Source organism: Cupressus sempervirens, chromosome 10, assembly GCF_028749045.1.
Source record: "Cupressus sempervirens isolate cs-2001-9-10 chromosome 10, ASM2874904v1, whole genome shotgun sequence".
In the NCBI taxonomy this organism is placed as follows: Eukaryota; Viridiplantae; Streptophyta; class Pinopsida; order Cupressales; family Cupressaceae; genus Cupressus; species Cupressus sempervirens.
The window spans coordinates 293,075,580-293,088,339 of record NC_143127.1 but is presented as its reverse complement, the minus strand read 5'-3'; the positions used below and the strand labels follow the sequence as shown (position 1 = coordinate 293,088,339).

At 38.7% G+C, this 12,760-nt stretch overlaps 1 protein-coding gene across 4 annotated transcripts in view; it reads right to left on the bottom strand.

The window, feature by feature from the left end:
- CYL1 (alpha-N-acetylglucosaminidase family / NAGLU family) overlaps window positions 1-12,760 on the bottom strand; it is a 373,464-nt gene that overhangs the window by 56,246 nt on the left and 304,458 nt on the right. For all 4 annotated transcript variants that reach the window (XM_089805117.1, XM_089805116.1, XM_089805119.1 and 1 more), the window contains exons 15-16: window positions 7,655-7,765; window positions 5,380-5,630 (exon numbers count right to left, since the gene is read on the bottom strand). In XM_089805117.1, coding sequence (XP_089661243.1) covers window positions 5,380-5,630; window positions 7,655-7,765 — 362 coding nt within the window. The remainder of the gene's footprint in view (window positions 1-5,379; window positions 5,631-7,654; window positions 7,766-12,760) is intronic.

Genomic DNA, 12,760 nt, shown 5'->3' with positions numbered 1-12,760 from the left:
ATCCTGCCCGAAAGATCAATTTTGTGAGATTTGCCAGATTCTAAGACACTCGATAAAGGAATGTCCTTTCAACCTGAAATCAAGAACACCACAGCAAGTGTTCCTCACGCAGGAGGCATCCCCATCAGGAGGGAACGGGAACACTAGTACGGAAGGTGCCACATTGGGAGGATACAGAAACAACTGGCACGGTCAAAACAACAACAATACAGGCGGAAGGAGTCGAATTTAGTATGATGCAAATGGTTGGCCGATAGTTCAATGCTGCATGCAATCTGTGGGGTCACTTTGCCCAAGAGTGCACAACGGCGAACACACCGAAGTTGCTATGCCGATGGTGTGGACCTGGCGATCATGATGATGCTAAGTGCCCGAAGTCTGGAGTAAACTTGATTACCGTCGAGACAGACGAGGAAGAAGTTCTGGCAATCACTCGAAAGCAGGCGAAGCTCTACCCTGATTCGACGGAGGAAAAGAAGAGACTGGAGGAAGCCCGTGCAGAAATACATAAAGCAACACAAAGAGAAATGGCACACCTGAAGGACACACCTGGTACCTCTGTACGGAACTGTGCAGAACAAAACATTATAAGCCAAATCTTGCAGGCAAAGGTACCCGTCAGCATCAATGATCTGTTGCTCACTATGCCTCAACTCCGTACGACACTCACAAATATAGTCCCGATTACTAAGCACCCAGTAGAGCGAGAAAAGGAGAAACAGGGAGATGCAAGTGCAGAAGACCCGATGTTGTTAGCTCTTTCATCTGGACGTTATTCAGCGGTTGTTGAAATGGGCATTCTCGGAATTGTGTTAACAGACACGATCGTGGACGGAGGGTCCGGTGTCAATGTGCTGCCAGAGGATACCTGGAAGAAGTTGGGACAACCAACATTGTGGCCACCTACCTTCCAGTTGTTAACAGCCGATCAACATGGAATTAAGCCATTGGGAATACTCATAGCGCAACCAGTGACAATTGGAACACAACCATTCTTGTTAGACTTCATTGTGATTCCTCTCAGGCGGAAAGGGTATGATGCTATTCTGGGTCGGGGGTGGCTGATACAAGCAAAAGCAAAGCATGATTGGAAGAAAAATACTTTATCACTTGAAAGCAAAGGCTGAAAGTATGTCATCGATCTGCACACTCAGATGGTCGGGGAAGAAGCCCTATCATTAGATTTTGAAGGAGAAGAGGATGAAAAGGGGCAAAGTATGGAACCGGATCAGGAGGGAGTTCTTTGATTGGAAAGAGATGACGATTTGGATTCAGTAAATGGTCTTTACCACTGGCAGATAGAGGATTACGAACTCTTTCCAAGTTGTAATATGCTAAGGATCGATGAAGGTAAGAAAGAAGAAGGAAATGAATGTCCGAAGGAACACAGAGAAGTTGAAGGAGGAAATGAATGTCCGAAGGAACACAGAGAAGTCGATGGAGGAAATGAATGTCTGAAGGAACATGGAGAAGCCGAAGGAGGAAATGAATGTTCGAAGCAACACAGAGAAGCCGAAGAAGGAAACGCCGATATGACTGAAGCTGAAGGACAAAACATACAGTACGAACCCAAAAGAAGGAAAGATTCTACTGTACGACTGCAAAGGAAGAAAGTATTATGTCGAACCACAGATATAGCAGAAAGGTATCGGCGGCAAGGAAGACACACGATACGGTCTGCACAGGCAACAAAGAGGAAGGGTTCAATAAAAGTTGTAGTAGTACAGAGTGAAAGTGTTATTGACGGACAGAAGAGGCAGCTAATGGAGTCCATGGTACGGAGCTTCGGGAACAAATTGGGCGATATGGAGATGACACAGAATAGGCTTAGCAGGTTTCAACCAGGACAGTTGGCGTTGAGGTATGATGGATGGAATGAGATCAACCCAGGCAAGTTCAAAGTTAAGTGGGTCAGACCATATCAAAATCGGGAAGTGGGTGATAATGGAGCAGTAAAACAATGGATGTTAGACGGAAAGGAAGTTGCCGACACAGTGAATAGGTCGAAGTTGAATGTCTGCCATGAAAGAAGTAACGCACCTCCATGGACGAACAACTGAGAGAAGAAGACTGTAAGTACTGTACATATGTAAATATTGTACATAGTTCAAAAAATTTTAAAAAAATAAAAATATTTATTAAAAAAAAAAAAAAAAAAACAGAGAGAAAAAAGTGCCATATGGTTTTCATAATTGAAGTGCCGTACGGTTTTTATGATTGAAGGAAAAAGTGCCGTACGGATTTCATATTTGAAGAAAATCAGTACCATACGGATTTCATATTTGAAGGGGATAATACCGTACGGCTTCCATATTTGAAGGAAAAGGTAGCACTGTACGGTTTTCATATTTGAAGATTAAAGATTACTGTACGGTTTTTAGGTGTGGTACGGTTTTTTTAAAGTGGTGTACGATTTTTCAAGAGCTGAATATTGGAATTGGGACCACCGTACGGATGTTAATAGCCTGATTTCACCGTACGGACTTTTCAGATGTAGTGTAACCCTACGGATTTATCAGATGCAGTCAGATAGGCACCGTACGGATTTGGAATTTCTTTGTAGGGCTGTGCACGAATCTGGGAGCCAGTCATTGTATGGATTTCTGAAGCCAATCACTGTACAGATTTTGGAGGTTGAGGTTACCGTACGGCTTTGTTAAAAAGCTTGCCGTACGGATATTCTCATTTTTTGTACGGAATTCGGGAGTCTCAGTGCAAATTTTTTTAAAACAACCATCATACGAATTTTCCAACATGGTCACCATATGGATTTTTTGAAGCAGCCAATGTACGGATTTTCAGAATAATATGGTGTACGGGTTTTGCATAAATGATAAATATGGCGTACAGCTTCTACCTGTTATTGCATTCAGACTTTGGAGGACGTTACAGGATATTGCATAAGGAAGGAGTCGATACAATGGCAGGATGTATGGTGTAGCTATACATTGGTAGCACAAAAGGGTGACAGGAGGTTTTCTGAAAAAAAAAAAAACGTCGACAAATCAAGCATGCTCAGAATGAGTAATGGATGATGCCACAGGGTAGAGGAAGAACTAGCGGTTGCCAAAAAGAGTGTAGAATCAGCAGAACATGATAGAAATGGTGTGTTCCGTACATTTTTCTGTGGGTTTCGGAGTGCTAATTTGGTCTTGGCGGCCAGGGGTGCTACCCCTCGACCCCGCCCTGTACTGCACCCGGGGCGCTGCCCCTCGACTCCATCGGGGGCGTTGCCCCCTGGACCCCCAGTCGTTGTGGATATCAGTCATGGGAGTCTGACCAGTTGAGAAGACTTGGAGTTGCTGCAGGCATGGAGTGTCTGTGTACTAGAGGCACTGAGAGTAGGTGTTGGCCATGAGGTTGTCTTGGTGGATGCGTAGAGAGCTCGGGAGGAGCTGACCATCCAATTGGAGGCAGTGCAGCGACACTTGGCTTAGGGTACCTAGGAGTTGGAAGCAAAGAAAGCAACACAGGTGGCTATCAAGGTCAGCTTGAGGAGTCAGTATTGTGTTAGCAAAGGCTATAGATGCAATGGGATGAATGTGAAAGTGATATTGTTGTATTAGTTGTTTGAATTTTTGTTTTGTAGTTGTCAGGAGACAACTTTTCTTTTTGGGGGGGATGATGTCATCGGTAGAAATTGTGTATTGGCCGACGGGTCCCTTCGGAAAGGAAATTGTGTATTAGCCGACGGGTCCCTTCGGAAAGGAAATTGTGTATTGGCAGACGGGTCCTTTCGGAAAGGAAATTGTGTATCAGCCGACGGGTCCCTTCGGAAAGGAAATTGTGTATCAGCTGACGGGTCCCTTCGGGAAAGTTCTTGTTATGTAGCCGACGGGTAAATAGTTTGTAGCGAACATAATGTATCTGACCGACGGATACCTTCCGGAAGGTTCCTTGGAAAGTATTTATAACCCCTTTGGAAAGCATTGTAATCATCTTATCATCGAAGCATAATGTACTGTTTGGCATATGCGAATAATAATAAGAAGAGTTCTGCTGTTCGTGTTCGTATTCATTGTCTGTGTGCGTTTCTTAATTAATCTATGCGGTAAACAATAAGTACCATCATAAGCATAGTGATGCACGATAATGAGAACTCAGCGAAGCAAAAGATAGATATTTTTTCAATTTAATGGGATTAAATTGGTTTAGGGTTAGGGAAAAATTGCTGAACAAATCAAAAAAATTCAATAACCCTAAGCTTACACTATTTTATTTTTTTTGACTGAAACATTGTCAAAAAAAAATGATTAGTGACAAAAAAGAATTGATTTATTGGCAGTAAATTTGTTGAAAAATTGTAGATACACACTGACCTGATAAATTTGATTTCTGAAAAGTTATTGAAAAAAAATAGCAGAGGCAGAAACAAATTTTGTTGTAGGAAATTGTGATTTTTAAAACTAGTTCATCAACAACTCATCATTTACTTCGCCTCCTACTATCACTACCCCGAAATCAAATATGGATTGATTCCCACAAGCCTGAGAGCATAGATCGCTATTTTTTTGACCTGGTGACAGGATGATTAAGGCAGATTTGGACTATTTCTCTATGGCCTTAACACCTGGATTTTTGGAAGACGTTGGAGCTTGGTTAAAAGTGATTAAGTTATGGGAAATGGCACAGGCCTTGGAGGTTCCATAACAGGTGCTTCCCTAAGACCCCTCATCTGGCTTAAAAAGTGAAAAATAAAATAATTGTTCGGACTGTGCCAGATGGGAAGGTAGTATTTTCCTCCCTATTTTAAGATACTTTTCAGAGTATTTATATTTCCTGATTAGATTCAGGATATTTGAATTACGATTAAACTTCTGGTTTGCAGACCCTGATCACTGCTACTATTATCTAGACCTTTATTATTGTCTTCATGCATCTTCTGATAAAATAATTTAATACATGAAAAGAAAAACAAAACTACTACCATGTTCTCAACTATTCTCTCTTTGATTCCTACTGATGTTTGTTTTCATTTTTATTCGTATACTAGTTCATTGTAAATTACTCAATATATAAATAATACATAAATAAAACATATAAAAGGTTTTAGAAATATGTATTACAAAAGTAGTTTTTACATATTTTAGAGAAAAGTAGAATCTTATTCAAATTTCAAAATTTGGTCTATACACCTGAATTTCTAAGTATTAGTTGACCAGTAGTAGTTCCATTGATTAGGACAATCCTCTGTTGTAAATAATTTTTTTATTACAATTAATTAAGACACATTTCCTCACTTTCTACAGGAAAAAAAAGAAAATTTAAAGGAAACAATATCATCCACAGGAAATTAGAGAAGAAAAAATCCCAAAAAGAATATCATAGACTGATCTTAGCCTCAACTTCTAAAGTCCTCTAATCAGATTTGAGTTTTACCTGTATGTGATGCTATGAGTGAGTGCCTCCCCACTCTCGAGGAAAAGGCATAGTGCCTCGATGACCTTGGAAGGCGAATACCATAAATGTGGTTGTTGAAGCCAAGCAGGGTGTGATTCCATTAATAAATGTCGCTCACCTCCTAGTGTCTGTTCAAAATTTATCATCTTGTTTCCTTTTGTGGTTGCAGACTCTGAACTAAGGGATGGATTTATATCAGGGAAATCCACAATGAAATCTTTGTTGTGGTCCTGTTCCATGTATCAAATCATATAGACAGATGAACAAGTGAAATGTGTATATAAAATATATGCACTTTATTTTTTAAATATTATGAAATAAATCAATTGTTGGTAAAGTCATACTATCAGTGATGGTTAGTTGCAGGAATAAGCCAGTATATATAATTTTACATTCTTCGAAATAGTCTACAAACAGTGAACAGAATTGTGAAATGGATGAAACGAGTAGCCAACTAGCCTCTACAAAATTCGCACACACATATCAGATAAGTTGAGACTAAACCAAGTAAGGAACTCCTCTCCTTCAATAGGAACGGTATAGGATGGAGCGTTTTAAATTAGAAATAGATTACTCCCTCTTATCTTGCAATAGATGAATGTTGATTACGTTACTCCTATCTTTTATTTTGCTCTATGTCAGTTCGTGGTTTGATTCTTTCAATGTTGCTGCTTTGTTGTTGGGGTCCAGATCTTGTAAAATTAATGAAGACATCAGATGTCACCTTCAAGGGTGGGTGATTGAATTAAATGATAACAATTACAATTGTCTTTCCAGAAACTGATTATTTTATGATATCTAATTTCATTCCTATGGTATCATTATATTTGGTGTAAGTATGGGAGGGTAACATTGGCTCTTGCGTCTCTCTTATATATATAATATAAATGTAGATTTACATTTGTATTAATAAAAAATAAATGATTGACTATATTATTATTGTTTAACTCAAACTGTCCTTGTCATGGGAGCTCAAGCCATTGTCTTTGAGTTAGCATTTCTATGTTTTCAATGTGTCGATTAATGGTAAGATCTTTTGGTTGAACTTGGTTTCTTTTAGTTTCATTCACTTTTTGTTATAAAAGCCAACCTCTTTCTATTTCCATCAGTGTGGATTTTCAAGTGGTTTAGTGGATACTCTATTGTGACGATAATGCTTTGGCTAGAATTTTCTTTTAACTGTCAAATAAGTTCAATTAATTTTCTATCTATCTGATTTTCTTTGTAGCTATTTTAAGGCATTAGGCATTTTAAGATCAATGTACCTTTTGTGAATCTTAAGAGCCCTTAACAATTTAATTATAGGACATTTACTGATGTTTCTAGTCACTACAATTTGATTTTGCATTTGCCTATGTTATAATATTCTTATTTGCAAAAATTGTACTTAGAAAGTGTGGTATATAAAAGTTCCCTTACAAGTTAGAATATAATTTTAAAATGCCCTATGTTTCATTTCACATATGTTGAATTGGGACTCATGTAATGGACTCCCCCAGATTTGGTTTGAAAATACTGTTCATCATTTTCACAAGCCACTACTAAAAGGCTAATGGCTTATAACTCACCATTCTTGTCTTTGAGTTGTTTTTGCTACATCCAATTCTCTTATTCTTTATAATTTGACTATGTTGGAGTTGAGTTGTTTCTGCTTTGCTACATCCGATCATTTATGAATCTTACATCTGATTCTCTAACAATGGTCAAAGGGGCCCATCTTATAGTAAAGATAAAAAAGAAATTCACTAGTGCTAATTCACTGTGGATATAGCATATTGTCATATGGTCTTCATTTTATGCTTACGTGTATCAATATGTGTCTATATGGAAGTGTATTCAAATGTTTAGAAATCAAATATAAACATTCATTTACACAAAGCAAGGGACTTTAGAAAGCATCTCCTTCCCAAATTTTCAAAAAAAATCTTACAAATATACAACCAAGGTCTTATACTTGTTTCTTATTATAGCCTATTCATTAACCACCACAAAGTCAATAAATAACTATGCAACTGGCATTAAATATGTAAAAATTTGTTTAAAAAATTCAGTTGTTTAAGAATTATTTGTTGAGAATTCTTGATGTTCCAAGTTAGAAAACATGAGTCATTAGGCTCACTCATACTTGGAATAGGCAAAATAAATGCACAAACCATCCACACAACATATAACCTTATGTATGATATGCCTTGCATTTAGTAAAGCACTAAAATGTTGGTGAGTGAGAAATCCAAATAAGGAGACATCAGCTTACCTCAATTCCATCAGTACAATTGTATATAGTTTGATGTAATATATTCCAGGCTTGTTCTAGTTTAGGTACAACCTTTCCATAACGTCTAGAGGAGTAACTCTTTAGCCATTCCTTCAGGAATTCAAAAAGACTGCATTAGAATTTGTGCAGTGATTAATTGTCATTTTCGTCATTAGCTATTCATCCATTCTTACATTAACTCAAGATTTGGTAAAACTCTATTTCATAAAATAGCATCCATACATTATCATGTTGTTGTAATAAAAATAAACTAATTCTCATTGAAACTTGAACATAACCTTACAAGAAGTAAACTAACAGAAAATCTGATACTCGTTTCCATGGATTTAGCCAAGGTAAAAAAAAATTGCAACAGTTTTTCTGATGTGTATGTTTGCAAATCAAAGGTATTTTTCAAGTCAGTTTTTAAGGCTTTTCCAAGAAGATTCTACAATGAGGATGTGTATAGCCAACACTGTAGAGATCCTGAACTGTCTCTAACTGAAATGCTGACGAAACAAGTTTTTTTTTGGTAATTTTGCATTTTCTGATGTTTAAGGCGTTTTGGGAATATATATGTTTTTTATGTGTTTTTGAAATTATGAAATGCTCCAAGGAAAAATACTGTAAATGAATCCTAGATTGTAGTACTGATGCCAATGGCAATTAGCAATTTTGATAAATACATTAGAATGGAAATTACAGATTGAATGTAAAACCTGGAATGTGTCAAGTTCTTTTCCAAATCCAATGATGGCTTGCAGTGATTGCTTTTCCTCTTGCAACCAATTGGCAGTCTCTAATGCTGCTCGATTATTCACATGTAATGTTGGTCCCTTAACAGCAACGCTGGCCCTGGCAAATTCCACTTATCATGCATGTCAGCTCCAACAGCATTCACAGGCCACAAATTCATTAACACAGACCCTAAATTTATTAACGCAGGTCCTTGAGTTCTAACCGCAGGTTCCCAACTCCTAACCACAGCCTGTCTAGGTTTGATTGCAGCCACAAAACAAATATTCGCAGACCCTGGGAAGGTAATCACAGGTGATAAACAAGTATTAAAATCGCTGCTTAATGTGATCACAGCAGCCTCCCACATGCACAAATCCTCCAATACAGATTGCAGGTGTCAAATTCTGATTGCAACAACAACTCTCTTTCCAAACACAAGCAATTCCTTCAGTGTGAATTGCTTCTCAGGTACAGTAAATAACAGTAGAGAAGCAATGCAAATTATTATACTCAGCAATAATTTGCAATTCATTTTTCAGAGTAATTCTGAGAGCAATTCCTAGACTTAAAAAATCCTTGGCAATTACCAAAAGCATAAATATTCAATGGATGCCAATTCTCAAAATGAGAATCATACTTATAATATCATTTGTGCAATTTGGCTTCAACATTACACCTTTCACCAAAGAAGCTTCAGCTTCACAACATCACTTTATAACATAAAGTGCATTAATATTAAAAAGCGCATTTATAATTATAAGCCTTATAACTTAAGCAATAAATATGATTCTTTAATAAATATTATCACCCTGAGTACATGACCAAATGAAAGACCATCACCATTGAGTCAACATCTGCACTCCCAAAAATAGTAACTGGCCAAAACTTGACTTACTATAAATAGCAGTCTCGGCTAAGACCCTCAAATCCAACTATCAACTCTCGAGGGTTGCGATGATGAGATGAACAACCTTGGCTTGTAGAACCTGCTATATTGGGGACATTATAATCCTCCCTCCCCAAGATTGCTTGTCCTCAAGCAATGGCAATCTAGGGTGTTGAAGAATATCCTTAGGCACCCAAGTAGCATCATCATCCAATAGGCCTCACCACTTGATTAGAAACTCTCTGATAGTCCTCCTTCGCAATTCTCTCCCTGGTATCAAGAATCGCCCTAGGGCTTAACTCAAGCCTCCCCTCATCATCTAGTGGTGGCAATATAAGGGATGGGACAACATGCCTGCCTAACACTTTCTTGAGGCACGAAACATGGATGACAAATCCAACTCATAAGCCACCTTGCCACGATGACTCACCACGTGAAAGGGACCATAATATGGTGGCTTGAGCTTCTTAGCTCCACTCTTCTTGATGGAAGACTGTCTATATGGCTGCAACATTAAATAAACCATGTTGCCCACATGAAAGGAGCAAGCTGTCCTCCTCTAATCAACATATTGCTCCTGCTAATTCTTTTCCCTTTGGATGCTACCTGTCAATGACCTTAATATGTCTTGGCTGTACTGTAACATATCTCCTACACTAGGCACTTTGCTATCGCTGTACAACAAATCCATGAAGTTCGGAGGATCATATTCGTATAGAGCTCTGAAAGAAGACATCTGAATAGTCATATGGTGAGTGGAGTTATTATAATACTTGCACAAATGGATCCACTTCATCCAAGTCCTCTATTGAAAAGAAACATAGTTCTGCAAATAGCTCTCAACCCACTTATTTATGATATCGATCTAACCATCAGTCTACGTGTGGTAACTTGTGCTTAGAGTCAACTCGGTCCCACATAATTTGAAAAACTCTTGCCGGAAGTCACTCATAAACCTACTATCGCAGTCACTCACTATAGTCCGAGGTAAACCATGCAACTTGAACACCTCTTGGAAGAACGACTTAGCTTGTAGTAGTGATGGGGAAAAGGTGAGCATACTTAGTGAGCCGATCTACTACATGCATGCAATCCCTACCTTGAGCTTTAGGCAAGCTTGTGATAAAATTCGGTAAAGCTAACACAGGGCATGAAGTCATGACAACCTTGAACTTCTCGAGAGTCCACTGAAAGGCACTCTTATGAGTCAAATCTGTAAGAGGAGTTGCATGTTTGGAGAAACATCCCACAAACCTCTAGTAAAAAGTATAAAGTCCTATCAACTTGCTCAACTGTGTCACGTTCTCTAGTGTAGGCCACTCTAAGATAGAATGGATCATATCTGGTTCTGTGCAAACACCCTTTGTGTTGATAATATGTCCCAAATAAAACATCTTTGCCATGCCAAAGCCCTATACAAAATATCCAAAATTGTATCAAGAGGAGTAACATGGTCATCCCAAGTCTTACTATAAATCAAGATGTTGCCAAAGAACATTGACACAAATCTCCAAAGCTGATTGTGAAACACCTTGCTCATAGTAGACTAAAAAGTGGCAGGAGCATTTGTCAAGCCAAAGGGCATGACTAGGAACTCAAAATGCGTACAGTGGCGCTTGAATGCAGTGCTCTCTATATCCTACTCTCTAACACCGATCTAAAAAAAAAGCTTCGAGAAGTACTTTGCTCCATGCAACTCATCAATCAGAGGGATCAGATACCGGTTCTTAATAGTCCTCTTAATCAGCATCTGATAATCTATACACATCCGCAATGTGCCGCTTTCTTCTTCATCAGTCCAATTGAAGAAGCAAAGGGGGACTTACTTGGCCTAATGCATCTCATGTATAGTCTTCTCAATCTCATCCTTGAGCCGCTTTTGGTGCTGGTAGGTGTAATCATGATGGGCTTAGCCCTCCTCCAATGCAATGCTATGCTCAATCCCTCTGTCAGGTGGTAAATCACTAATCACCTTAGAGTGTTTAGTCCTCAACTGCTGAATATCTAGATGATATACTGGCTTATCTGAACCATCTACAGTAGGCATCATCATGCACTTAGCTGCCCAATCAATACCATCCTCATGGCGTACCAAGTGCTGTATACGTCCAAGAGAAATCTGCTTAACCTCTTCATTCCTAATAGCCTTAAGGACCTACGGCTGCCCATCCTTGATGAATTTTATCTCCATCGTCTCTGTGCTATTGTAAATGTCCTTAAGGCTATGTACCCATGCCATCCCAAGGACCATGTTAGTGCTGTCCATATCTACTACATAAAAATCTGCCTTAGAGGCATAAGTATTCAGCCTAACTAGAAGGTCTAGAATCATCTTGTTACACCTAAGGGTGTGACCATCAACTACTTGAACCCGTAACCCCTCAAAATCCTGTCTAAATAACTCTCCAAGTAACCAAACAGGCATCAATAAAGTTATGCGTGGAACCGGTATCAAATAGAGCAATTACACGCTATTTTGCTAAAAGCTCCTTCCTTCCTCATCCCAGAAAGGTAGGCCACCTTGAGGTTGGAATCATCATCATCATCATCATCATCATCAACTCTATGAGCATCATGATCATAATCAGCTAGCTGCTTTGTAGGATCAGAACTGCCCTCATCATTGTAAAACCACTCCATCATCTTATTTTTGCCTTTAGGCTTCATGGGACAACATGAGTGACATCATATTGACCCCTGCAATAGAAACATAACTTCTTCCTCCTCAAATCATTAATACTATCTTGTCATAATCTTGATCCAAAGGTGCTGCCATAGGACATTTAGAATCTGATTTCTCCTCTCTCATAGGAGTTGTCCCATTGTAAGCTAAACTAGAAGGCTTCAAGACAAACTTGCCTCTAGGTGTAGATAACTCTGAGCTTCCTAGCCTTCTTCATAGCCTCTTGTAATTGAGTGGTACAACAAGGCTCTCTATAAATAGCATGACTCTCCTCCTCTCAGATATATCATACACCATCACAGAAAGTCTCTGAAACTCACTGATAAGTGCCTCCAAGCTAGTTGTTTGTTGTAACTAAGCCAACTCTCTAAAGTATACCTCACAATCTTTCTTGACAAAACCCTCTATCAATCTGTCAACAAACTCATGGTATGATGTGATTTGATCATGATGGAGGGATACTAATCTGTGGTACCACCAATCATGTGTAACTCCATCAAGGTGTAGTTCTGCAAATCTGATAGTGTCCTCCTCAATCATATGACACAAAGCAAGGTAGGTGTCGAGCTTGTGAACCCAATCTCTAGCAGTAAATCTTATTGGCCACCTCTTATAAATCTGATTGCCTAGGTTGATGTCTCTTAGGAGCAGGCCTACCTCTAGAATGCTCATGCTTTTGAGTCAATTATCTATCAAAATTCAAATTTTGCTTCATGGCTTGTGGTAGAGCATCCTGATTTGTGAAATGAATGACTACATAATCTAAAAAGGGTGCAACCTCAACGTCAATACTGATTGC